The sequence below is a fragment of the Ambystoma mexicanum genome, chromosome 5p (assembly GCF_040938575.1).
Source record: "Ambystoma mexicanum isolate Mex_15411 chromosome 5p, UKY_AmexF1_1, whole genome shotgun sequence".
Taxonomy (NCBI): Eukaryota; Metazoa; Chordata; class Amphibia; order Caudata; family Ambystomatidae; genus Ambystoma; species Ambystoma mexicanum.
In genome coordinates, this window is record NC_090930.1 from 934,216,110 (window position 1) to 934,244,040 (window position 27,931).

The following is a 27,931-nucleotide window of genomic DNA, read 5'->3' on the forward strand; positions in this document are numbered from 1 at the left end:
CAATACGTTTATATTGCATAAGAGTGTATCAAAATGTGTGTCAATATTATAGCCATATGTGTCTCCCACTGATGGTCGCAAACTACTACGATCCTTGAAGGTGTATTTGATCATAATCATTATAATTACGTCGTGAAATGAGGTTTAAAAGTATTTACTATTTTGAAAAAAAATTAATGTTTGAACATATTTTGTTTTAGGAGAAGCAGAGAAAGAGAAAGCCAAGGGCAAAAAAAAGCTGTGGTGGCGGCCTTGGGTTGATCATGCTTCCAGTAGGTTTTCTCAATCATCTGTCAAATTCATGGATTTAACCCTTATATCCTTGACCAGAATTGAAGCAATTCCACGACCTGTTTGTTTTATGCATGGTTTTACAGTTGTGACTCAATAGAGGGTCTGAGTGCCCCAACCGGTGGTTTCCAGCAAAACCGCTGGCCCTGATTTACTAATGTGCCTGCCCTGGCACACAGATCACTACATTTCTGGAAATGGCACTGCTGCGCATTCGCGGAACGAAGTCCAAAGCATGGTGTGGCCTTGAATAGATCAGTCATGCAAGGGAAAACTGTAGCATAAGTAGAAACCGGAAATAGTGATTTGCAACCATCAAACTGTGGCAAAATCAGAAATTATCACGCGGATGGGATTGTTATTTTACCAAGGGAAGATATGTGCATGACATCCATATATGAGCTTGATCTAGGCCCACCCTAGTCTTCCTTTCTGAAAGCAATACATACTACTGCAATCCAGAGGATTTGCAGATAGAAGCAAGGCCCTTAAGCCTCTTTCAAGTATACTTCATATTGTCCTTGGGAACATGATTCAAACTCAAAGGCTTATATACTGCGAAGTGCTGGGGGGGCTTTGCAGGTACAACTAGGTCAAATACAGTACAACTATGAGTTAAATCACTTGATGACCAAACAAAGAGGACTGTACCAACTAGGATAATGTGGTAAACTAGTAACCACTAAAGATTTTCAGAATTAAGAACTATTTCAACAATCATTGGGGCCAACTGCTATGTTGGGGTTTGATTGGAAACTCTTATATTGAGGGGTCAATGCAGGTCCCATGCAGGTCTGTGGGTAAACAGTGAAAGTATTAAAACATTATACGCATTGTTGTGGTTCTTCACAATCAAACGGGGTCAAACGAGAAGGCGAAGCCTCAGCTGGATGATATGGGCCTCTCCTAGGGTTTAAGGAGCCCTGGCAAAAGCATCCTTTGTTTTTTAGTTTACTTCCCAGAGCACAAACAATGGAAACCAAACAGGGACTGAATGCAGATTAAGGATTAGATGGGCTTTACAGAATCAGGTAGGCCCGTCCGAGTCCGCTCTGAGAGTCACCAGCTTAGACGATGTGCTCCAGCCAAGAAAATACATCCCTATTGGCCCATGCAGGATGCATTGACAAAGCACACATGGTAGGTCCTCATGGTCGGTCCCATGAATTTGTTGGTGTATTACTCTCCGGAGTTAGTTTCATGACAATGATAGGTCCAGTGAGAAGCAGTGGTGAGGAACTTTGATCAAAGTGACCCAAGTGGGATTAGGCAGCTTCAGGGGAATATTCAGCAGGAACAGCCACTGGATTCCCTTGGTGGGATTGTTTAAGGTGGTTCTCCAAAGTCTCCTTTCATGTAGCTTGATATCATTGACACTGATTGGTCAAGGAAGCAAGAGCCTGATCAAGCTTCTGGGAAATCTTGATGATGTGTCTTCAGAGTACCAACTGTCCAGGTTTGCTCAAATACAATCACAATCATCAAAAGTAGATTTTGTGCAAGGTTTTGAAACCTGCACATGTTCTGATTGCTAATTATGTGTCACTCTCACTTATATTGGCGTGTCTTGTTCAGTAGGAAGACAGAGGACCCATGGCTTACGTGCACATGCTCAAAAGCATCCATGCAGGTCCACACAACCATCGCTTATAACAGGACATTTCTATTCCTTCTTCCAAACAACTAAGAGGGATCCTCAAAAGCTGACAGGCGGGATTCAAGGCAAGTGCATAGAGGAAAGATTAGGGCAATGTTGGTTGGTATGTCTCCTTAAGAGGCAAATTGAGGAGAACGCTTCCCAGATTATATTGCAATGGGACAGTGACATCTTTATAGGGTATAGGTTGTTCTTAAAGATCTAACTCCTTTTACATGATTGATGGGTTACAAGCCCATCATGTCCACCAATGCATAACCTGTGGTCAACCTGTGGTCAATTTCTCAATTCTCAATTTCTTATTCAGTACGGCTTCAATGGCCAGGTCCTCTGACGGTTGCTTTTGTGCTACTGAAATCCTCTGTGTGCGGAAACCTGTGTGGCCCTTCTTTCTGCTTCCAATGATCTTAATGCTCATCAGCCGGCTCCTTTGGGGAGCGCGATAAGGTTGAGACAACAGTTCGTTTTCAGTGAGTGGAATTCTTAAGCAAGCTTCCCAGAGCAGTTCTCAAATCACCTGGCTTAAGTGCTGGCACTCTCCACAAGGGAGAGCACACACATCTTACTAGGATGTTTTTAATAGTATGTAAATGGTTTGGTTGGCAAAGATTACTTGTTTCATAGTAAACATTTAATTTACAAAAAAAGCAAAGATATTTATAATTTATCGGTCTTACTTAACACTCCACCTGTGTTTCTGGATTTACGTCTAAATGTACACTGCCCTCATTCTGTTACTTTCAGGGCACAAGTTGAGGGAACACGTGGTTGGGCAGCGTCTGCTCACTTTTTTCAGGTCAAGGGCAGATCCTGTACCCCCCTTATTAAAGAATATTTGATCACGCTAAATAACGCATGCTTCTGTCGAAAAACATCTTGGTGCACCTTCAAATCAGTTCAAATGTCTAGAACCTCAAACCTAGATTGATCTTTCCAAGGCCCACCGCTGTTTGCATCTTCGATGCAGTTTTGCCACACCCTCTTTACGAGGCTCTCGGAGGTACATCCAAACCACTTCTTTTCCCCGATGTGATGCTTCAGTGGCTTGTTTCCGAAATGTACTGAGCTGATGCCGTATCCTCCCCCTGTACAGCAACACCTCGTTACAACACTCAAAATGCTCACCTGCCAAGGATGGTGGTATAAAGAGGGTGCAGTGCATTAGTAAGTGGGGCCGAGACGGGTGTGCGATTCCGAATGCCACACAGAATGTCAACACTCTTTCTTTGCCAGTTCCCAGGAGAAATGTCCAACACACTTAACAAAAAAAAGACAGCTGCCAGCCATTGCTTATATTACATTGAATCTTATAGAGTGATAGCTATATCATATTTATTATGAAGACCAAAGGGCTGTGTAACAAAAATAATCCCCACTTGTCACCCAGAAAACAGAGCTAATGCCATTGCTTATTGTCTGTAAATCAAATGACAATAAATTGTACCCACTGGACACTAGTCAAGGAGACATGGACAAGCTGTGTCACAGGAAGCCCCAGGCGAGGCTGCACCTTTTCCCCATGGACTGACTCCAATGGCCATCTCCTTACCATTGTGCTCTATTGTGTCAAAGGTTATCTTTGCCCTCAGTAGAAGCATTCACCTTCGGGTCGGGCCACTAACTCAGGTGTTGGTCACCTACCACACAACAGAGCTCTCTGGTTCAGACCGAAGCACTCCATGATTAGAAGGTGGTCATTAGTATTCCTTGCAGTAAACTGACAAAACATTCCATGGTGTATTAGAGTATTCTGTCTTCAGTACCTTAGTGCCACGCAATCTCACAATTTCCTTTTGCAAAAGGAACAGCCAAGGTGTCCATCTGGTCCACATTTATCCTAGATATAGTCAACCTCCAAAAAAGAGAAATGTGCAGACAGAGGATCTAAATGGGAACTATTTGCATAGTGGTGATCTAGATAACCTGAAGGCATGGAGGGATCACTGCTGCCAAGGAAGGGTTATGGGCACGCCTACTTCCATAAATGGATTTGATCTTGTAAGCTGAATAAACTATAGTCTGGGGTGCAACTATTAGAACAAGGGGACAGCTCTCAGAACAAGGTGTTTCCATTCTGTGTGTGTGTTAACAATGCATATTTTAAGACACAAGTGCACTCCCTGCCCATTTCTATCAAGTCACAAGGAAACTGTGCCTGTAGTCGCATTTCTAAAGGGCACCGGGCTACTTTAGAGAGACCTATCCTTTTTCGGAAAGTTAAGACGAGAATGATGGTTAATGATTGAATATATATGTATGCTTAGTAATTGTTTGCTGTAATTTTAAACAATCTGTTTTAGAGAATTTGGGTGACGTCTCTTAGGGGGCCTCATTCAGTAAGGATGAATATTTAATTTAAACAATTATGGTCCAGCACATACCGTTGGCCAATCAACTTTACTGAATTAGGTCCTTTCGCCAAGTGGTTAAACAAGAACCAAAATACCTACCAACTCTGAAAATGGCTCGTTTTTATTTAAATGTTAAGGAAATCCCCTGTAAAGGTGTTGCCTTCGGGCTGTTTTTCTGAATCATTTCACCCTCATTATGACTATCTTCTTGAACAATGGGCATTGTTGAATATTAACTAGGTGTAGACTAGTCCAAATTACTTTTCCATGCCATAATGTAGCAATATGTGTTTCATTGCATACATCGATTTGGCATTTCTAAAGTATATCAGTGCTGATGTGTGAACCAATTTATAGAGCCCTCTGTCTAACATTAGTTTGTTTCACACTGATGTTTGCAATCAAAAGTGTGTTATGTCACTTCAATCATACTTTTCTTTACCCAATCCAAGCCCCAGTGGCTCAGCCCTGTTTCCCCCTGGATCTATTATGTTTCTCACAGTGAGTCTAACTGTGGGCAATGAACACAGCAAACTTCATCTGTTTCTCGATTCTTTACATCAATATAATCTTTGATGTTTTTGTAGTTTTCACAATCCTTGTGCACTTTTCATGAATATGTCGATGTCTTTTTTTTTGCAATGGCATATGCCTGTTTCAACACAAAATGAACCCAACTTTCCCAACACAAAGTATGATTGAACTGTGCATAAGCAGTTGCTATTTATAATGAGGGTTAAATGTTTATTTCTGGGTAATATTCTCAGTATTCTACCACTGAGCGTGTTACTTGTTCCTAGTTACTGCTGCACATTGTTAAGCTTTCCACCAAACATTACTTCATCAGCCTTCAATGCTGGCCAAAGTAATGTGTAAATCCACATTTTCTCTTGCTCCTCTACCTTCTATTTATGTTTGTTTGATTTCCCCTTTGTTTCTTCACTCACCTAGGACTGTTACTTTATTAGAACGATTTCTAAATGCTTCTGTTCAAGGATATAAGGCAGAGTTCATTTTGTGTATATTAACTTGTGGAGGTTTGGGAGGCCCTTTTCAATCCACTGATGCAAATTGAAATCTTTTGAAAGCAGGTTGAGTCAGTGCACACTACTACTGGCGCTTTTATCTGACATGTGTTAGGAATGTCACTACAGTTTTTTAAGCGGTCCGCCTTTCCGCTGGAGGTCAGGCATGTTAGATTCTCAGAGTGATTTTTCCATGGTTCATTTCTGCTAGCGTACATCACTTCCCCTTACAGTGTGCCTTTTTTCTGTTGCGCATGGTTTACCAAAGTGCCGCCGATGGCACGAAATGCAACCCTCATTGCTTATATCACAACGGAATGTACGTAACATTGGCCCTGTCTCATTTGGTGTCACTATTCCAAACATTGATTTTAGGAAATCTAGCTTAGAATTGAATTTTTGTACATTTTTGAGCTTAGCAATCCAGAGCACATGTCCCCCATACCTTCTACTCTGGCATCTGTTGTCTTCTAGTAGGGCCATTTTCTTGAAGATACGATGTTCTGACGCTTTTGCCCGAAAACACCTTACCTCCTACTATCCATGTTGCAGTTCACTTTCTGTCGCTGAACCCCTTCGCCTTCCCCTTCGCCTGCCGTTCACTCCTCTCACTAGCGCAGCCTCTGACTTTCTGCGCGTTTAGGAAAGAAACCAGCCTCTGCCAGAAATAAGGAACTATTTTGTCTCACTCAGTGGTCAGAAGTGGAGATTATTATTTATTTGAGACGGACAGCGAAGAAGAGGAAGATGATGAGAAGAAGGACGAGGACGACCCTCGAAGAAGATCTGCCTTCCAGGTACGGTCAGTGAGAGCCCAGTGCTGAGCTATCAGGGTTCCCTCACAGAACCCAACCTGCTGTGTTTGAGTGTGTTGCCATTCCCAATACTGCTCGGTCCTCTTTCTGCTGTGCCTTTCTCGAGAAGGCAATTGAATGTCAGAGTGAATGTTTTTGCTTCGTGACCTGCAATGCTGCTTGCCTTAAGCATTGCCTGACCCCTGCAACACAGAGACTGTGTTGGAGTGTGAGCCTTCCTTCACTTGTCCCCAGCAGGTAAAAGTCGAGCAAAAATAAAGCTTTCTTCTGAACTTTATTTTTTCTATGTTGCAAAAACAAGACAAGTGAAAAGGACATCTTTAATTTGGTGGAATTGCTTGTGTATGTCTTTAAAGCTTAGCATTCAACACTCTTTTATTGCAGAGAAGAAGAAAGTGTTGCTCTCAAACACGTTTTTATTACTGGGTACCTCTAATGGAAAAATCTTTGTTTTCTATTCCCACTGAACGTATTTCTCATACACATTAGGTCTGTGCAAATAATCCACATCAGATACCAGAAGTGATGCTTAAGATTGTGTGTGTATGTGTGTGTGTGTGTGCCTGCATGTGTGTGTGCGCGCCCGTATCTATGTCTTTGAATTTCTCATGTACTAAGTGGGAACTTGAATTTATGGTTATCATATTTTATGCATGGTTTGATATGTTGTACATGTATAACTATAGTATTGGTATATGCCCATAAACATGTTTATATTGTTTGCTCCACGTATTGGGGCCCCTGGGTCACTTAAAGGGGCTGGTTTACCAGCATCACAAGCATCACATGTATTCAAAAGGGGAGGCTGGGAATCGCAGGGAGCAGTAGTAGCAGTGTGTCTGTATTAGGTGGCAGAATGAATGAGAGCAGGACCCATTATCTTTCTATCAAGAAAACATGGTGGTGCCGGAAAACGATAAGTATGACAAAGGGCTTACCAAAAGCACTTGCAACTTTTGGTAATGTTTCTAGTGGAAGCTTAGTTAGGAAAGACTACACAGACTGCAATGGGGGTGAATTTTGATCAGAAAGCCAACAGGCATAACGTTGGCAGACATACCCCAGGGCACGGTCAGAAGCATGATGTGACCACGGCGGTGGATCACCTTAGGGAGAAGGACTAGAGCAACTGTGAGAGTCACCCAGCCCCATCACCCACTCCTGCTCCCCTGCTATAGTTCATCAAGCAGTGGTGCTAAATAGAGTCAGTTGTCCTCCAAGCCACTGAAACTGTTATTTTCATTGCTGCATGCATAATCTTGGCGGTGATCTTTCACCAAGTCCACATTGGCTGCACAGTCATGCAAGCTGAGAAGAGGCCCAGTGGCACCATGTTTAAGGACCAGGGCAGTCTCTCCTTGAAAACTTAATAAACCATTTGTGAGTTCCAAAAATCAAGTATTGCAAGCGTACTCACTGGTTTCCCGTAGGTTTTGATAGGTCCAGATGGACACAGCTCAATGGAGTCCATAGGAAGGTTGTGATTGCAGCCTGATAAAACGTGGAAGAATGCACTACCTACTACTAATGAACCTGGCCCATTTCCTAGAAAACAGAAGGTGCACTGATGAACTGGAAAAAACTGACCTTTGAATGGGACAGTGATAATGGATGCGCATGCTAAATAGGTGACCTTAACTATTTATTGTGTTGCCATTGTCCCTGAGGCTGCCTCATTCTTAAAGCATATGGTCAACATCCATCTGAGGGGCCCCAAAACAGGGCGGTCCATGTCTGCGTTCACTCACTTAACAACTAAGTAACTTCGAATGTGACACGGCCCAGAGGTGTTACAATCTTGAAAGGCACTAAGTTGCCTATCCCAACTGAAAATTCCATACCAACAGCTTCTGCTTGTGCCCTGATTTTAGGGTAAAACCCTTTGATACAACTTACAGCGGATACTGCAAGCAGTTTCCGGAAAAATGTAGGTACAAAATATGGTTACTGCCACAGCCTCTCTCTACGTAGAAGTCTAGCATCTCCTGCCATGTGCTATTCACCAGCATAGTCACCTTGTGGCATCCAATTTGCAAACTTAAAAAGATAGCTTTTGTCAATAGGTGTCAATGTTGCAATGTTTCTGGGACATGCTCAACCAATCAAATCTCCTGATTGTGTGAACGATCACATCATTTTCATTAATGATAGAGCACTGGAAAGAGGTCAAGGACCATTCCGTTGCCAATTGTCAGTCAATAGGTCGGACTGTAATGAGCCGACTGATCGTCTGTGGATCTTCTTACAGGATACTATTGGTCTCTCACTGTGGGTGAGCTGCAGGAACCACTTTGCTCAGACTTATCGCCACTCCAGGAAATAGCACTACTATTCTTTAAGATGTACCCTTAAGGGTCTGCACTAATGAATAATGTAATGCTATTGATTGCCTCCCCGCGGGTATATGCAGACGTGGGATTTGAGTTTGGAACGTCAATGGGCTTGTTACTGTAAGTGCTGGACACTTGGTTTAGTGGAGGAGCAGTAGACTAATGCACTGTGAATCAATGGATGTGGGTGGATGTGGCTGGCACGTGTATGATGAATGTTGCTGCTGTGCATTAACGACCCCCAGAATGCTTTGGTGCCATGCCATGCACACTACTAAGGACAAGGCCCACAATGGATACACTAACTCTTTACTGCAGCTTCTGCTAACAAATGTCTTGTAAATTGCCGGTGTGTTGCTAAATGGCTTTCGCATCAGTTGAGGGCAAAGCCGTGTCTTGTTACCATTTCTTGGGCTTTATATGTATTGACTTAGAGATAACGTTTGAACAATTCTCAATTGATTTTCCATGTCTGAGACATTGCGAGATCCTTTCCGCTGTGATCTTTCTCCTGTTCAATCGTTATCACATTTGGAGCTTACAGTAAAGCGCACTTGTGTCCACCATTGGTTTCCAATAAATGTGACTGTTGCTGTACTACTCATGACCTGCGGCTAACAATCACGCGTGCGTACGTACAGTCATCGTTTGTATGTGTTCCACTAACGCCTGTTGCTTTGTCCTTCTTTGTAGAAAGCTATTGGAAAGTTTGCTTCAGCCTTAATAGCCTTGCCAAAGTCTATCATTAAACTGCCCAAAACTATTCTGCAATACTTAATCAAAGCCGGAAAGGTATTACTGTCATTTACTCATGTGTGTAGTGTGACCTACCCCATCCCCTTCTCCCTGTAGCTTCTTAGAAAATGGGACTCCCTCCCATTGCTATCATCCTCTGCATTTTCTCTTCATCAGAGCAGAAAGAGGTGTGTTACAAAGCAAAAAAGTATAAACATAAAGAAAAGACTTAAAATATTTGGCATGAGGGTTTGAATTTGCATTTTATCTGGTTATATTGTAGTCCTGTTGTTCCTTTGACGATTCCTCGCTTTAAAACCTCTGGAAGTGAAAATGCAGACGTGTGTTGTGCTCCTTGAAATCAGCGTCTTTGTCATAATAAGAGGAACAAAACATGTTGCATGCGTTCATAGCGCTCAATTCAGGTAAAAAGCTGTGAGCTACCTATGTGGCAATGGACATAGGTAATTTCAGCATCAATCCTGCCATTGGTTCATTGAAGAAGTGGGCGTGTTTTCAATTGGCGATGCACCTCACTTCTGTTCTGCTCCATAGATGGTGTGTTTGTCGTTGTCAGGAAGCGGGTCTGGTATAATACAGTTCACTGCGCGCACCACACAAACAGTGGTTTAATCACTTTCCCTAACAGGGGCTTTATTTCAGGTTTTCTAGTCTTTCCCTGTATTATCAAGTCAAGCGACATAAGCAGGCTTTTGGTGACAGAGAGGGAAAAGGGCTCTACAGAGCCTGCCAGTCAATACCATGTCACTACCGGGCACATTGGGATCTGTAAGGTGTCCTGGGGGGGTGGGGGTAGGGCAGCTGCCACCAACTCCTCTCTTACATCTACCACTGACCAAATCATCCTGCCAGGTGCACTGCATGATTTCAAATGCCACTCGCCCAAAATTATGATTCCACAATGAGCAGTCAAAACATGCGAAGGAGGCAAGATCTTCCGACCTAAAGGCCTCTGAGAGCATTGTACATTCGATGCTGCACACTGGTCATGATGTTGGAGACAGAACATGTTTTCATTGGGCTCTTCATTTTTCCCTCCCATATGTCCTTAAACTCACATTCAAAATGAAGCTTTTCATTTCTTCTGTGGTACTCCTTCACAGGGGCGTTGCTAGGGGGGGGCTAAGGGGGCTATAGCCCCTGATCTTTTGGTTGTAGCCCCGGATAGAATCTCAGGAGCTACAACCAAAAGGCTAGTTAGCCCCCAGTCCCAACTGTTCCAACATCAGCTTAGCCCCGGGTCTTTTCCAGACCTAGCAACTTCCCTGCTCCTTCAATATATAAAACAAAACAAATCTGGCTGCACTGTGTCACAGTTTTGCACAGTATCCTGTTGCACTTTACTGCATGCAGTTTTGCACAATATCCGTCTCACAGATGTACGCAATATCCGGGTACATGTACCCTGTCTCAGAAATAAAAATGTCACACAATGGTTATTTACGGCCTGTTCTATCACACGCGCTAGGGGGTAGTGGATAGGGTCAATGCGACCAGCAGGTTCCCCTTCGTGCCACCCATGTTAGTACTATGTGCAAATGAAAATCGGGCCCATGCCTCTTACTTTCATATGCAGGAAAGCAGACCAGCTCATCGTTTGTGCGCCACAGAAGGCTACTCCACATAGCTCGCAATATACACTGGGGGGCCATTAATGAATATGTGACATACACACGTTGTGGCCGGAGGATATAGCTACAATCTGCACATTGTGCATGACAGATCTTCATTTAGGACATTTATCTATTAGTGCACAATACACACCTGTGGCTGTATCCCATAATAGAATAGAGCAAAATAATTTCCCACACATGTTGCTACTTGAAGAATAAGGATAAGAGGAGAGGTTGTGCACCATTCTAGTTTTCTTGTGTGCTTTCCAACACATTTTGCCCTTGTTCCTTATATCGTAAGCTTAGAAATGATGCAAACACTTTGATCATGTTTTGCCCCTTGAATAGGTGGACGGGATATGGCTGCAAGTGCCTGCCTTAATTGGCGACGTCATCGGCGCAGTTCGATTGCACCCGAGGATCAGGCTATGTTGCAATGCCTTAGGGGAAGTGAATATTCACAGATTCACCAAAGATGCAATGAACCCAACTTTTTACCCAGCATGCAGCAGGAAATGGGGGGCGGGACTGAAGAAGTAGGGGGTTCCCAAATGTACATCGCGCATCTGCCTGAACCTTAGGTTGCGTCTGCAGTGCCAGCTCGTTTTTAATAAATAACCTTCAGTGTCCGCTTTTTATTTTTACAAACAAACCTCTGAGCATTTTGTTAGTAAAACATGTTATGCTAGCACTGATGCCTGCGACCTGCTCACAAACGAATCACTTCGGAATCCTACTGTAACCCCAGTGGGGGAACTCCCAGCTTACCTGAGACACAGGTGTGTTTAAGTCTCGGCGTGCATGCTCGGCGCTGCCTGCTTTATGCCTTCATCGTGCATGCCTGCATGCTCGCTCCTGCCAATGCGTGTTCTCAGTGCATGCCAGTGTGAACTCCTTCAACCCCACCTATTTGTGTTTCAGTGCAAATATGATGCAGTGCCACAGGGACAATGATTTTCATTTTTGGAAAGAAATGAAAATCATACACGACAAACGTGCAACATCATTTGTCATTCACTGCTCTTGAATGGTAATGTGTACATCTTTTCTGAATGGGGATGAGGCCAAGGCTTGTTTTCTAATGACTGTTTGACTCCAGAACGCATTCGTCTGGCTGTGGAGTGGTTATCCTCGCCTGGGAACCAGGAAAAGGAAAAGGAGCAAGATACATGTGACATTAGGGCCTTATAACAATACAATCGCCCCCCAAACGGCACCTCTTTCAATCGTCGAGATTCATTTAATCAATTTTAGGAGGGCCAGTGGGATCATGTTTACATATCTAATAGGAGCACTGAAAGGGGGTGCCAATGTTACCAGGCTGCTTTAACTCACTGTCATTTAGGATAGTCAGTTTCTTTATTTTGAGGTGAAGCTGGGGTTACAACTATTGGTTACACATCTAATGTTTTGAAATTCTGTCCCAGTTTAATTTAAAGAGAATGGGTAAAAACTAGAGATGTGAAAAACTGGGCAATTTCACTTAGCCAATTTCACAAACGTGTGCACTATATTTTGCCAATGTAACGACATTTGCAGAGTCTTGCTAAATAAAAAAAGCCTGCAGAAATATGTTTTGTGGTTCAAACCCCATAACATTTTTGCAATGTAAATTAAACTTTTTCACTTAGTTTGTTAAGAAAATCTCTAGGAAAAATCTAGTTTTCTTTTTTATTTCCTATGAAAAGTCACGTAGATAATTGTCAATATTTACATTAGTTTTTCCTTTTCATTAGCCGAAAAAATAAGATCAGATATTTGCTGTAGATTTTTCCAGAAAAAAAAATTAAAGACTATTTATTTAAAGTTTTCTACTTGGTTTGCTGATAAATTCTTTTTTAAAACAGCTATTGTTTACCTCAAGTTTGTCCTACAATTTTACCAGAGGGGTAACTGGAATAAATCCTAGTTTTGCAAGATTGTGAATTGAAAATTATAAATTTCGCCCAATTAGCCTAGCAGATTTTATATTGTGCACACTCCTAATAAAAACAACTCTAAATGGGTGTTTGAAGCAGAGCTTAAGATGTCTGCTCTACTGAGCAATGGGGATACATTTTCCATGGTAATGTTGTGAGGCATTCCTAGTGTCTACATATGTGCTTTAAAATGAGCTAATGAGTAAGGAGTTTCTTTCCTCCAGTTTGTGTATCAGGCCTGGATAACTGATCCCAAAACAGCCCTCAGACAAAGGAACAAAGAGACCAGCGCATCCAGTAACCAAGAGAAGGATAAGGAAACCGGACGGAAGGGCCCGCCCGGCGACGGTACGTTTTGCAATTTTACATAAGAAGCCTAATGCCAAGACAGTAATTTGTGGTTCAGTATGTATCTGTTTCACAAAAAATTACTTTCCGAAATTAGGGTGGGAGGAAAATCAGTGATCGAAGTGTAAGAAAAGAAGTAGTGGAACTATGTTCCCTGCGGGCCTGCCCCGCTCCTCACAAGCCCCATTGCCTTGCCCCCTCCCACACACAATACAAACCCACAAACACATTTGTCTGCTGTTTAAGGTAATGTTCAGTGCGTTGCACTGAAAGTGCAAGTTTCAACTTCTTCATACACTGTTATTTTAAAACAAAACCGTTCCGGAATGGTTTCTTTTTAAAATAAAAGTATAGGAGCTGTAAAACTTAATTTAAAAAAGTAGAGGAGCGCCGCTCCTAACCGCTTCCGCTCATTTCGACCACTGAGGAAAATGGGAGTGCAGAGGAGAAAGACGGGCATATCGTGTAAGGACCGATATTAGCATCTGTACCATAGAATTTTGCCAGTTGATGGCAATGCATTGTTTTTTCAAAATCTTTCTTTTTTGGCTTGGTTTCATTGAGGTTTTCAACACAAAACAAAAACACAATGTAGCATAACTCAATAAACAACTTTAGAATTTACTTTTATCAGCACAAAGTAATAAAACACAGCCATGCTGTGCATTTTCAGTTGCTGTAAGATGTACATATTATGTACTGCTTCAAAAATCATACGATTAAACAATACAGCATAAACTCTATTGAGGGTACAAACCAAGGGATAACAAGAGACAAGCACGCCAAGCAATTCCCATGTGTATAACCAACCTTTCCACACACACCTAAATCTCTTTATTGGTAGTAATAGCAGGGCAGCTAGGTTTCACTCATCAGAGGCAGGAAAGCTGCTGGATAGGCACAATTAGTCCCAACCGGATACACAAATGACAACACAACAAAGACAAACTGAACAAAATATGCTGCTCGTAAAACAGACTATGCCCAAGTGCTTGGATTGTAATGCACCAGAGTGTAATGCACACAAAAACAGTAAATGGAGCACGACTCTTCTGACCCCTATAGCTAAATGTATGTACTTTATTTAATTGCATTTCTTGCTACGCAAACCTAGCTTGAGAGCAGCAGGGCATTTTACAATGGGAGATTGCTGGCATTGGGCTTGGCATGTTGACTAGCGCAGTACTGTTGGTGGCGGGAGGGATTTGTATTTGTCCGCATGGTATTACTGTGGCCTAGTGGTGAACACAGTACATTATAGTGTTAAGGGGATGAGAGAAAAAAGGCACAAGCAACAGACATCACTGAGTCATAGTCAGAATCCACAATGCCAGTAAAGGAACTGTCTCAGTAATGACCATAACTGCTCATGCGTGGTAGAAATGCCATATACGCTATACAGTATGTAGCTGTAGATAAGTGGTTAACTCTTTTCAACAATGCCCCAAAGGACCACCAATGTCCAGAACAAGGTTAGACTAATAATATCAGGCTGACATGGTCTCAAGACTTTCCATCTGCGCGAAGAAGAGAGCCTATACCCAAGCCCGTATCTCTGGTGCCACTAACAACACAGCAGAACATTTCAGAATCTGCAAGAAACTCGCCAATTCTTCTGCATTCTCTGTTTCTCCTCTGCCTTCCCTGGCCCTTATCACTTCTCTGGCCTGTTGTGCTATGAAACACAATGTGTATAGGCACATTATAAAAATGCAATAAATAAAATCAATAATAAAATAAAGACACTCCTAGAAATGACATATTAAAATATGACAAACGCTAGCCAAAATAACCCAGTGCATTTCAATAGGTAGGAGTGCAGTGCAGTGATGTATTACACTTACAAAAAGTGTAAAATCCCAAGTCAATACCAGTGTTAGTCACTTTTGAATGAGTTTGGAATCAACGGGACAAAGTCATTATGCAAGCCACAGTTATTTTTTAAAATCAGGTAAGTACTTGTTCTACCCACAAATTCGGACACAGAAGCCACCAACACCAGAAAATGCCAGAGGAGACTCCCTTGATGATTTCCGGTCCCAGGTTTAAGTAGCAGGCAACCAGAGAAGAAAGCAAGCAAAGCAAGATGCCGGCCAACGGATGTCAATGACCACCATAGTAGAGAGAGGCCTGCAAACACCCATTTCCCCAGGACCTCGCTGACAGGAAATCTGATTAATATAGTATGACCCGGAGGCAAGTACATATGTAATCAGTCCCTGAGTATTCCATTAGGAGACAGCAGGAGTACCCAGTAAGCACATGGCTTCTCTTATGGGGTTGGGACAAGGTTCCAGTAGGCAGGAACTTGAACCCCAGATGGCCCAGAGAAGGTAAGAGAAGAATAATCCATCTTCAGATAAGGGGGAACAAGCAACCAGGAGCAGCAGCAATGATGAAGAAGCAACTAGAAAATGTAGGAACCCAACTGAGTGGATCTACACACCCCGAGGGGTAAATATAGGTAGTCAGCCAGCGAGCCAGAAATAGTGCTATGACGGAAATAATAATTGGGGGTGACACAGCGTGACCAAAAACAGATTTAAGGCATTGTATTGATGGCACACCAGTTGTTTCAGGTGATGGGGGATCCCTACCTTGAGTCAGTTGGTCAAAGAGGATTTACCATGGATGCTGCACAGGTTTGGCAAAGAATCAGTCCCACCACAGAACAGGCAACCCATGCAGAAAGGAGGAACAGGAGGAGGATTAAGAGCAGTCCAGGAATGATGTCCAGCAGCAAAAGAAGAAACCAGGAGCAAGACAAAGTGCTGAGAGCCAGCCAGAAACTAGAAACATACACCTAGAAAATCAGTAGCTTGTCTTCATGGTAAATCCACCAGCAATTCAGGTAAGAATTGATGAAATGTGAGGAATGCGCCCAGTCTCCCCTAAATATGCATATTCACTCATATGCTGGCTTAAGTCAGCCCTCCAATCATGCAACAGGCAGACACTAAGGTTTTGGTGACCAGCCAATTAGCATAAGCCAGACTACACTGCAATAAAAGGCCAGGGCTAGGCTCAAAGTAAACCCATCTGTTTGCAACTGCCATTTTAGGAGTGTCTCATGGTGCCCTTGGGGATGATCTAAAACAAAATGGATGGGTGTGGGGCTTAAAAGAAATGCATACACACCCAATAGCTACCATATTTTTACAATGTGGCAAAAATGGCTCCATCCATGGTGAAGACAAAACTAAGTTACAGCTGCGACCAACCTTCTCCACAACACAATAGTGGGGACCAAACAGTGTGGTTTAAAAGCTCTGCTGCATTAGGAGTGGTATGGGGTAACATGGGACAGTGTAGGCAAAAGCATTGCAGTGCCAGGATGACTTCAGTAGACACCTCTCTGACCACAAACGCATTGTCAAAGAGCCAAGAAAGGCAACAATAAAAACACAACATTTAGGACTCCCGTAAAATGTGACAGCGTAACCTCCAATACGGTGTCGGGGGGAAATTCTGCCGGGGTCGGCCGGGCCGTCCGCGGACCTCCAGGCAGGGAGGCCCCAACTCCTCCCATGTATATCCCAGATGAGATGAGATAGAGTATGAGACACACACAAGGAGCAAGGTGACTCTGCTGTTTATTAGACAAAACGGCAGGGATGGGTCAAGGAGCGTACGCGTTCGTCCTGACACACACACAATCGTGGGGCTCGCAGGCCCTTTTTACTGTATTATGACGCGCTACTTGCGTCACTTCAGAAAGTTAACAAAAAACCTATCGCCACTCTTAATTGGGTGTTCGAGTGGTAGGGTTAGTATAGCACACATATAGAGAAAGATATTAGTGCACAAGGTGTAGTCAGGTGGTATATCTGGGTTGTCCCTACAATTAGATACATGAGAATTGTTACATGAAGACTCCTGAGGATTGGCTAAATTTGCTGGCGTCAGTGATAAGAGCCCCATGTTCTGATTGGTGCGCCCGTGAGCTTCCCAGCCTGGGACCACCGTCGTTCCCAGCTCTCGGTGTACCTGTAAGTTGCAACAATGTTTCACTATGGGTACATGCAGACAATGTGAGGACTTATTCATAGCTGGACGGGGGACCGCTCCCACTGTTGCAAATGTCCATTGAGCCTTTCAAGTGTATCTGCCAGTGTCTCGTAGCGAGGGATCTAGACGCCTCTGTTCTCCTGGGTTTGGCATCTCGTCAGGTTCGGCTTGGTCACGTGGGGAGGGACCGTGAAAGAGGCAGAATTCTGCACAATTAATATTGTTTTTCTACTGCGCGTCTGGTTTAATTTGTCGGTGTGACTTTAACGTTGGTGCGCGGAGTACGAGGTTGCAACATCGTGCCTTTGATGATTTGCTCTTGGAACGTGGGTTTGCAACATTGCGACCTTGGCTGGTTGCTTCGCCGAGCTCATTCTGCAGGATCAGCAACTGACTCTTGCCTTGTTGATGTCCACGGGAGCTCTTGTTTGAGGCCTACTTGGGCCTGGTGCATAAGTTGTCCGTTTGGTGCACAGGTGCTTTAGGTTATAGGAGCATATAATTTCATGACCAGTATTGTCTTCATTATACTTCTCATGGCGGTAACTGGTTTCAAGAGAAGCGTGAGCAAGCTAGTAGAAGAGTTCATGACGCGTCTTGCGTTTCTGCATTCTGAAAGCCTATGTAAAAATAATAAAGATGCACGTCCGTGAATATGCCTGTCGCCTACGTCATAGCACTGAGTATATTCTTCGTGTAGGTTGGTGTGGGAATGTCCAGTGTGTACATTTGTACAGATGTGCTTCCCGTTGTCTAGGTCGTCATGGCATCTCTAACGACGTGTAGATTTTAGTCTAGTTGATCCGTGCCGCAGGTGTCGGCATGGCCAGTGCGGGCTGCTGGGCAGGCAGATGGACACATCCGTATGTTCCTGTACCAGGGTATCTGGTCGTCTGGTAAATGGACAAACTCGTCTCGTGGCGGGTGTTTGGGTCGTGACCCTCTAGGCCAAGCGCGACAGGCGAAGGACGGGAGCCTGGTCTTCCATTCTCCCACTTCAGTCCCCCCTCTGGTCGACTTGTCGACCACAAACATATCCTTCTCGTTATCTCCTCTTACTCGCCATATCTTAGTTATTCCTCCGAGATGTCCATAGTGGTTTACATGATCTTCAAAGGACCAATACATATATTCACAGGTACCTCCAGGAGTACAGTATACCCATCTTCCTATGTAGCTCCTGGGGTTTCTTGGGTTCTCGATCTTCACTGATGGTGGGTCTAGATGGTTGGTAATTATTTGGGTGCGCAGCTTCTCCCTTTCCTGTATTATTACACCTGTATGCTGGCCGTCATCTGCTGGCATCAAGGGGTGCATTCCCACCATTTCCAGCAACTCGTCAGTAGTGCGTGCCTTCCGTGCCTTCCAAAATCTAATTATGATCAGGGTAGCTCCAGCCAATATAGTACAGCCCACTATTATTTTCAGTCCATCTGACAGCCAAGATGGCATCCATGACCATAATAGTGAAAACCAGCTCTTATCCTTGTTCACACCGTTGCTTTCATCCATCATTTTGGAGTGCATCTGGGCCAATTGCGAAACTGCTTCTGTCAGTGTACCATTGTCAGCATCATTGGCAGGTATGAACGTGCAGCATGATTGTCCTATCTTTGCACAAACTCCTCCTTCCATTGCTGTGAGAAGGTCCAATACATATCTGTTCTGCAGTGCTACCATCCTTACAGCTCGCAGCTCCTCTTTTATTGCGTTGAACCCATTTACTGTAGAATTGATGGTCATCATTAGTTCCCATCTAGTTATTTGGAGCCATTTTGCGTTTGCGTAAGCCTGTAGTCCCGGGTGTATTATTGAGGAGAAGAACATTGCTGCTCTGCTAAATAGTCTGTGTTCTGGCGGTATTGATGTTAGTGCCGTTTCCGACCTTCCCCACAGGTAATTTCCTGTCAGCGGCTCTCCTTGTCTTTTTCTTCTATTTAGGACAGTGTCATTGCTGTTGGTCCTGTTCCCTTGCTCCTCCTGAAGTGGTGCAGATCTCTTTCTTCTCTTATCCCCTTCATCCATTCTAGGAAATTTCGCCACATTGACGTGCTTCTTAGGTACCACTAGTGATGGTACATTGACGTGTACCATTGTGCACACACCATTCCACAGGGGAGGCAGTGTATGGTATGCCTTTTCTCCACAGGCCCAATAATGGTCCATTATTACTGCTGTTCCCGCTCCCCCCTCAGGTAACTCCGTCACACTTGCACAATTGGTGTTATATCCTACGTCCACCTCTCCTTTATGCTGGTAGCATACCTTGGGCGCAGTCAACGGTAGTATCGTTATTGGGTCTTCATCTTCTTCTACCCACGTGAGCATTGGTACATACTTGATCCACGTCGTCCAACATCGGTGATTCTGTGTCTCGATGGTTGAGATAGTTTCTTTTGTTACCATGTTGCTGCCAATCACTCCTATCTCCCAGCTCTTGTCCAGATACACCTTTCCTGTTATCGTCAGTAGCGGCCTCTCCCAGCATCCTTGTTTACCCGGAACTTCAGTGGCGTACCAATCACATGGTAGATACTGCAGTGTTACTTTCTGTGTTTCTCCTTTTGCAGGGCCACTTGTTATATATTTGAATGCTTCAGCATGTAAACTGGTCTTGTGGTAACTCAAGTAGGTCTTGAGAAAGTTGTTTTCATATGGGTATGAGTCTCGTGTTTTCCATGTCATGTGCACTACAGTTCCTTGGAATCTTCCTTTCGTCTGGAACAGTGCCAAGTATATTATGCACTGCGCTATCTTCTCATTTATTTCTGTGGCAACAAATGTTCGTGAAGCACTCATGGCGTATGGTATTAATGAGCAGACGTAGCAGCTATCCTCAGTTGTCTGCTTACCAATGCGGGTCATGTGTTGGTACCATATGTTGTTTGTGACGTGTGCTGAATCTTGTACATAATTATCAATACCTTTATTGTCTGAGTATGTGCTGCGTTTAACTCTATTTTGCTTGGGTGCAATGTTACTACTACCACCTGACGTAACACCTGTTGCAGCAAGGAACGGGGGTATATTAGGTTTGGGTGCAGCAATAAAATTGATAGCACAGCTGTACTTCCAGACAGAGGCAGCCAAAAATCCGGTGATCATCAAAATCCCTATTATTTTTATTACAACTGCTAATCTCACCGGCATTTTGCTCTTACCTTGCTGCAGTCCTGGCAGCGTATTCTTGCGACGTTAAAGTTGCCCGCCTAAAAATTCTCAGAAATGCTCGTTTTTAGATGTTAGTTTTGTTTTATTTAAGCTCTCCCTATCAAATAGTCATTCAGTGCCCAGGCGAAGAGCTGCTCCCACGCTACTCTAAGTGATTGGTCTCTTAGGACCGGCAAGTATGGGCGGAGATGGGGCATGTAATATTCTATGGCCAGGAGGAAGGCTGTGTAGTAGACACGTACCCTTCTTCTTTTTAGGTATGTTGGCCTTTTTATTTCGTATACAAATTGGTGTGACAATTCTTCTGGGTAATTATCGTCTGGGAGTACCATCTACGCCTGGACAGTGGACTTGTTAATTAGCTCTCTACTTAACAATACAATAATACGCAGTTCCTGTATGTGCGAGAGAAAAAAGAGAACATTCACGTGTTTACATGTGTATTTTTTTTGCGAGAGAACATTCAGTTTAAGTTGCAATTATACAATAATACGCAGTTCCTGTATGTGCGAGAGAAAAAGAGAACATTCACGTGTTTACATGTGTATTTGTGCGGCCAGTGGCTTTCAGTTTAAGTTACAACTGTCCTTGGGAGTCAATGGGCAGGGGGTTTTTTTTGCGCTCAGATGGTGGAAGTATTTTTACTCTTTGAACGTGTGACCATGGGGTGGGCAGTGTAGGGATCACCCCTTTCTTCGTCAGTTGTTGTCTCTGGGGTAGCTGGGTAGTGACACGGTAAGGGAACAATTGGGTCGTTGTCTGTGGTAGAACTTCCTTCCGCTGTCGGGGATGTTGTTGCTGTTCTTCCAATGGACCTGTCGTTGGCGCTGGGGCGGGTCTGCAGTTTGTATATCTTTACATCATGTAGGTGGTTCCAGGCACGCTTGTCCTTTAGTTTTACTGCTCTTGGTGATACGTCTTCTACCAGATGTGGGCCGGTGAACCTTTTGTCGTTCCACCTCCTATTGAAATTGCGAAGTAGCACGTGGTCACCTTTGGCAAGTTTGCACAAGTTCTCTTTTTCTAATTCTGTACTGGCGCCTTCTCCTTGATTTCTGGTGGACCCGCCCCGCGTGCGCTCGAGCTGTTGAGACACAAACACAACACTAGTAATCAAAGACGACACATATTGATACATTTCATCACCTAGTACACTCGCTGAACTTTCGTGGTCAGTGAATGCCCTTGACGTTGGCGTTAGGGGAAGGCGCATTTGACGTCCAGTAACCACCTCGTGTGGGGTGAGGTGGTGGTCGGACCCTGGCCTGTTCCTTAGTTCGAATAGGGCTAACGGAAGGCAATACAACCAACTTTTCTTTGTTGTTTGTTGTATCTTTGCAATTGCCTCCTTCAATAAGCCATTTAGGCGTTCACATACACCGTTAGCCTGTGGGTGATATGCACATGCAAATTTGTGCTTTATGCTCAGCAGGGCTGTGATATGTTGGAACATTTCGTTTGCGAAATGTGGGCCATTGTCTGATCTTAACACCTCGCACACTCCCCACCTGGGGAAGACCTCCCTTACTATGAATTTGGCTGCTCTAAATGCATCTGGGTGTGAACAGGGCCCTGCTTCAATCCACCTAGAAAATGGCCATACTACTACAATCATGTACCTATTACCTTGACATATGTTGATCATATCAACATAGTCAATGTGAAGGTGCCGAAAAGGTCCTTCTGGCCGGGGTATGGTACCTCTTATCACTTTTAGGGTATGACCGGCCGTAAACTGTTGGCATGTGAGACAATTGCTGATAAAATTTGACACATGAGAATTTAACTCGGGACAGAACCAATCTTCTCTAATTCGTGCTGCAATTATTTCCTTGCCTGTATGGGCTGGGTGATGTAATTGGCGCAGGGCGGTATTTAAAAGTGCCAATGGTATTACAACTTTCCCAGTACCACTCTGGCGCCATAGTGCGTCGGTTGGTGACATTGTACATCCTCTTTTTACCCATATTTCCTTTTCGGCCATTGGTGCAGCTGCTTGTAATTCCATAATCTGTGTGGCTGGGAGATGGGTGTACCCTTCTCTTATTAACATCTCCCTAGCCATTCCCCTCCCTCTCCCTCTCTGTGAGTCTGTGGGGTTCCATATCTCACCAAAGTATGCAGCATATTTCGCATGTGCGTCTGCTGCTGCATTCCCTTTTGAGACGTGGTCTTCACCATTGGTGTGTGCGGTGCATTTTACTAGGGCTAGCTCTTGGGGGTCGTTTATTACTTCAATTAATTCAGCCAACAAGAGGGCATGTTGCACTGGAGTGCCATCAGCTCTTCTAAACCCTCTTCTTCTCCATTTTGATAGCCCTGAGTGGACAGTCAATGTAACATATGCACTGTCGGAATATATTGTTACACGTTTGTTAAAACTTTCCTTTAATGCCAATATTAGTGCAACTAGTTCAGCGGCTTGAGCAGAGTAATGCTGTGGTAACTGTACACACTTCATAACCACACACACCGGCGCCTCCATCATTTTTACCACTGCTGCCCCAGTCCTCCGTATCCCATCTCCTTGATCAATAGTTGATGACCCATCAATAAACAAAAGCTCACCTCCCTCTAGTGCATTTTCTTCAACTTTTCTAGTGCATGAATATATTTCATTTAGTTGGGTGCAGTCGTGGGCGTAATCTCCCTCCTCAATTATTTCTGCTAGAAATCTTGCAGGGTTAACAGTGCTACATCTAACAATCGCTAGTTCAGCCCTAGACAAAATGATCTCATAACCTGATGCCCTTTGTGTCGTTAGTGTGGACTTGGGTTTATTCAATATTGCAAATAGTGCATGTTCCACAAACAGTGTAGTTGGACACCCCATGGTTATTGCTGATGCCTTTTCTACTGCAAAAGCAGCTGCAGCGAGACCTTGTTCGCAAGGGAAGTGGCCTAACATCACGGGGTCTAAGTGACCGCTGTAAAATGCTACTGGTTTATAGCCCATGCTTGTTTTTTGTGCCAATACTGCTTTCATTACTGCTGAGTCGCAATGTGAAAATATAAAAAATCGTTGCTCATAGTCTGGGGATGCCAGTACTGGAGCTGTTGATATCGCGTCCTTCAATTCGTCAAATGCCTCCCTCATTTCCATAGTCCACCCCAACTTTTTCTCCCCTTTATTTGCTTCCTTCAAACCCTCAAGCAGGGGTCCTATGTATGAACTGTAATCAAATACCCATGCTCTACAGTAGTTGCACAGCCCCAGAAATTGCTGCAGTTCTCTCACAGTCTGTGGCATGGGAGTGCTTGAGATGGCCTGTGCTCTTTGTGGTGCAATCTTTCTTCCATGTTGGGATATCAGTTGGCCAATGTAAAGTACCTGTTCCTGACAGTATTGTATTTTTTCCATGTCTACCTTATACCCCTTCTCAGCCAATATAGTCAACATTTTTAAGGAGTCCTCTCTGCATTTACTTTCGTTTATACTGCAAATTATTATGTCATCCACATACTGTAACACTGTGCTTTCCACCTCAACGTTACCCAAATCCATCTGTATTACTCTATTGAAAATTGAGGGTGATTCACAATACCCCTGTGGTAACCTGGTATGTTTCCATTTTGTATTTCGGTAAGTGAAACTTGTCAAATCTTGTGAGTCGGGGTGTAATGGTATTGAGAAAAATGCATTTTTAAGGTCTATTACTGTAAATCGTGATGCTTCTGCTGGGATGCCACACAATATTGTGGCCGGGTTTGCTGTTACTGGATATTCTGCTTCTACTATGTTGTTCAAGGGCCTGAGGTCCTGTATGAAGCGCCAAGACCCCCCTTTAGCCTTGCGCACTGGGTACACAGCCGTGTTACATGGTGATTCTGAGGGGACCAATATGCCATTGTTTATAAGGGCCGTTATAGTTTCATATATGCCATCATCTGCCTCTTTTGACAATGGGTACTGCTTTACTCTTGGTAGTATGGCACCTTTTTTCAATTTTATCCGTACACCCCCTATGCTTTTTATGCATCCTACGTCATAAGGGCTAATGGTCCATAATGATTTGGGCACCTTTGACATATCCTCCTTAAAGAAAGGGACTGGGGTGCATGCAGGTGCCTCAAGTGCCATCGCAATTTTCTGCGCTATTTGTTTGTGAGCCACTCTTAACCATATTTCTACACTCATCATGAACACCATTTCCCCCTCCTCCTTTTCTTCTGAGAACAGCTCCTCATCTGACACCTGGGTCAACCTACATCCTTCTGCTAGTGCTATCACTGCCCTCCATGCTCTTCCTTCTTTGTCTTGGGCGTGCACAGCAATATACTCAGCTGTTGCAATAATGCTCTCAATGTCTATTACAAACACCTTTCCTTCTTGTTCATTAACAGGTGTTTCTGGTCGGAACAGATAAGCTGCTGGCCTCCTCCATATTTTCCCTTCTATCCCTGGCATCCATGCAAATGCCATGTCTGTTCCATACTGGAATAGCTCGCCATGTACTGGTTCCGCCCTAATCGCTGTCTGCCCGCAGTATGCTTGCATAATCTGTCGTGCTGCTAGCATGTTAATCCCTGGAGTAGAGCAAATTATACCATCCTCTGTAAAGGAGATTGTCATATTTAACCTATTCATTATGTCCCTCCCCAGTATATTTACTGGTGAGGCACTATAATACAAAAGTGGAACTGACAGATCATAATCTCCGATAGATAAGGGAACGTTATCAGTAAAAGGAACCAACCCTTTAGCCCCAGAAAATCCTTGGGTGTTCATGGCTTCGCCTGACATCTTAAATTTACCTTCCCTTATGCAAGACCTGGTTGCCCCGGTGTCAACAAGGAATGATAATTTTTTGTCACCTATCGTTACCTCTATGCGTGGCTCCTCCGCACTATTAGGTGTTACTGACAGGATGGGACACACCAAGGCCGTCTGTGGGCTGTCCTATTGGGGGTACAATGATTGACCATTCCCTGTGTAAGGGTTGTGTCCCAAGACCGTCACCCTACCCAATTGCGTTTGTTCAGTTTGGGGTTGTTGTGTTAGCGCTACTTGTTGTTGTGGCAGTGGCTGTTGTTGTGTTATTTGTTGTTGTGGCAGTGAATATGTTTGTGGCTGTTGTTGCGTTATTTGTTGTTGTTGTATGCCCTGCTGTTCTTGTGATGGCCTAGGTTGTGCCTGTTCATTCCATGCTGGTGTTCCTGGCCTGACCCTACACGTACGTGACATGTGTCCTAGTAATCCACAACTCCAACACACGGGTGGTTCCCTGCTCTGCCATGGGAAGCTCCCTGTGTTGTCCTGGTATACCGGTTGCCCTGTGGGGTAGGAATTTCCAAGTCCCCCCACCTGCTGTTGGGTATTATATCCGTATCCTCTCCCTCTCATAAATCCTCCTCTCCCCCTGTTATAACTATAATACCCAGCTCCTTGCATTGGGTACCCTCCTCCCACGTTTGGTGCGTGTAATTGCAGTGGCGGCACTTGCTGTATTATACTTTGTGGAGGTGCTATTTGAGCTGGATCTTGTGCAGCCACTACTTGTGTGGGGCTTTGGGCCATTGGTGTGGGCGTAGTTATTAGTGCCCCTTCCATTGTGTATTTAGTAAGTTTTTTCTGTACTAGTTTGGCCTCTTCTGTTTTCCTGTCCTCTTCCTTTTGTTTCATTTTTCCTTGCCATATCCTGCAGTGATGTACTATAGTCAGCTGTATTTCTGGCCATGGTTTTGCTTCCATTCCCACTACTTTCTTTAGTTGTTTCTGAACTCCTTCTGGGAGCCCTTGTACTAGTATATGATAAAATATGGCTGGTGTTTTATCCCATTGTTCTCTAGTTTCCATGCGCCACTTCTCTTGAATATCCTGGATATAATCAACAGGATCTTCATTCTCACGCATCTTACTGGAAGTAATTGCTCCTATGTCTGATGTGTCTGGGTACTGTACTCTCAGTGCCTGCCATAGCGCATGTCTGCAGTTTGCAAATGGCGCCCCATCATGCGATGTGTTTGTTATTGTTACCCCATGGAATCCCGCTCTCTTCCAGATGTCGTCCGCTCTATCCCCTAATATTGATATTAACAGGCCCTTCACATCTCCTACTGCTAGTTTCTGTCCTGCGGTGTGTTTTTCCATTTCATATATCCACTTACCCGCACCTCCACTTAGTGATGGGAGCCTACATTTTATATTTTCTTTATCCGTATGCTTCCAAGGTACATACTGCGGTCTAACCCCTCCTCTCTCCAACAGTGGCATTAAGTTGTGTCTTGTGTCACCCTTTACGCTCCATAATATTGAGTCCTCACACCCCTCCTCTTCCCCCGTTTCCTTTACCACTTCAAATTCTTCCTTACTACCCCTACTCCTACCTCCCTCTCCGTCCTTTCCCCTTTTTTCGTCATTTCCTGTGTTTAATATGGGTATGTTTATTTGTCTGTCTTGCCTGCGGCTAGGGAGGTCTCTAAGCCGACATGCATAGGGAGTCAATTCGTCCATGAAGGGCGCAAGCTTTATTGTGCGCAGCGAGCGTGTGGCGGTTGAGCATGTAGGGTGCGATGGGGGAGGGCCTGATGGAGATGGCGATGGTGTGGCTTCATGGGTTTGTTTTTCCACTAGTTGTTGCACCCTCTCCTCACTTCGTTCCAGCTCCTCCCTTCTCTTACTGATCCATGGCGAGTCTATGTTTGTTCTAGTGAGGTACAGCTTATCTAAGCTTTCCCTTTCACTCTTTCTTCCTACCCTCTCTACTCCTTCTTCCTCCTCACTGCAAAAATCAGTCATAAATGGTATCCCCCACTCTGCCTTTTTCCCTTTTACTGTTACTGTTTCTAAGTCTATTAGCTCCATTTCTCCTCTTCCTTTGTTACCAACTGTTCCCCCTGGTGTTGATGTTGTTGCTACTTCTCTACTTCTATATACATCCCCCCATTTTTCACTCTCCCTATTACTCCCTCCTCTTTCCCCTTCACTCCTCTCCTCCATCTCCCTACTATTTTCCTCCCTTTTCCTTTTTAGTTCCTCCATCACTTCGTTGCTCATCTGTTCCAATATTCTTTCATCCTCTTTCTTCCTTTCCCATTTCACCCTTTCTCTTTCTATTGCTTTCCCCTCTTCATATTTCTTAGCTGCCTCTGATAGTACCCTCCTCCTCCATATTTCCATTTCCCTTTCTTTATCTTCTTCTTCCTTCTTTTTTTCTCTCAACACTACTCTTGACACCCTTTCTGCTGCTGCTTTTACCCTTTCAGCTTCTATCCTTTGCTCCTCATTTCGTTCCCTTAATTTGTCCAATTCGTCTTTACCCTCTTTCCTTTTCCTCACTCTCTCTTTTTCCTCCTTCTCAAGCTGTTTTATTAATTCATTCTGCTCATCCCTTAGCTTTGCCAATTTTTCCTCCAAAATCTCTTCTCTTTGTCGTAATAGCTCCTCCCCCTTCATCTCACTCTCCCTTGTACTATCCTCGTCTGTTCTCTTTACTGCCTCCCTCTCTTCTCCCGTTAGTGAACCCCGTAATTTTAATAATATCTGTGCAGCTACCCACTCATCATGTCCTATCTCTACAATCTGCTCTTCTCCAATCCTCCCCCCCCCACTGTCATCTTCCTATGAGCCACATATGGTGGAGGGCTGTATGCCGGGTTCGAGTATCCTTCAGCCGCCCTTAACTGTCCTTCTATTTCTCCTAATTC

At 44.0% G+C, this 27,931-nt stretch overlaps 1 protein-coding gene across 8 annotated transcripts in view; it reads left to right on the plus strand.

Moving 5' to 3' along the window:
• The window catches only part of PIEZO2 (piezo type mechanosensitive ion channel component 2), a 1,512,892-nt gene that overhangs the window by 1,260,748 nt on the left and 224,213 nt on the right, over positions 1 to 27,931 (plus strand). For 5 of the 8 annotated variants that reach the window (XM_069613375.1, XM_069613368.1, XM_069613370.1 and 2 more), the window contains 4 exons: positions 201 to 272; positions 6,018 to 6,121; positions 9,163 to 9,261; positions 12,982 to 13,105. In XM_069613375.1, the coding sequence (XP_069469476.1) occupies positions 201 to 272; positions 6,018 to 6,121; positions 9,163 to 9,261; positions 12,982 to 13,105 (399 nt within the window). The remainder of the gene's footprint in view (positions 1 to 200; positions 273 to 6,017; positions 6,122 to 9,162; positions 9,262 to 12,981; positions 13,106 to 27,931) is intronic. The other 3 variants (XM_069613372.1, XM_069613373.1, XM_069613374.1) reach the window with 1 other exon arrangement.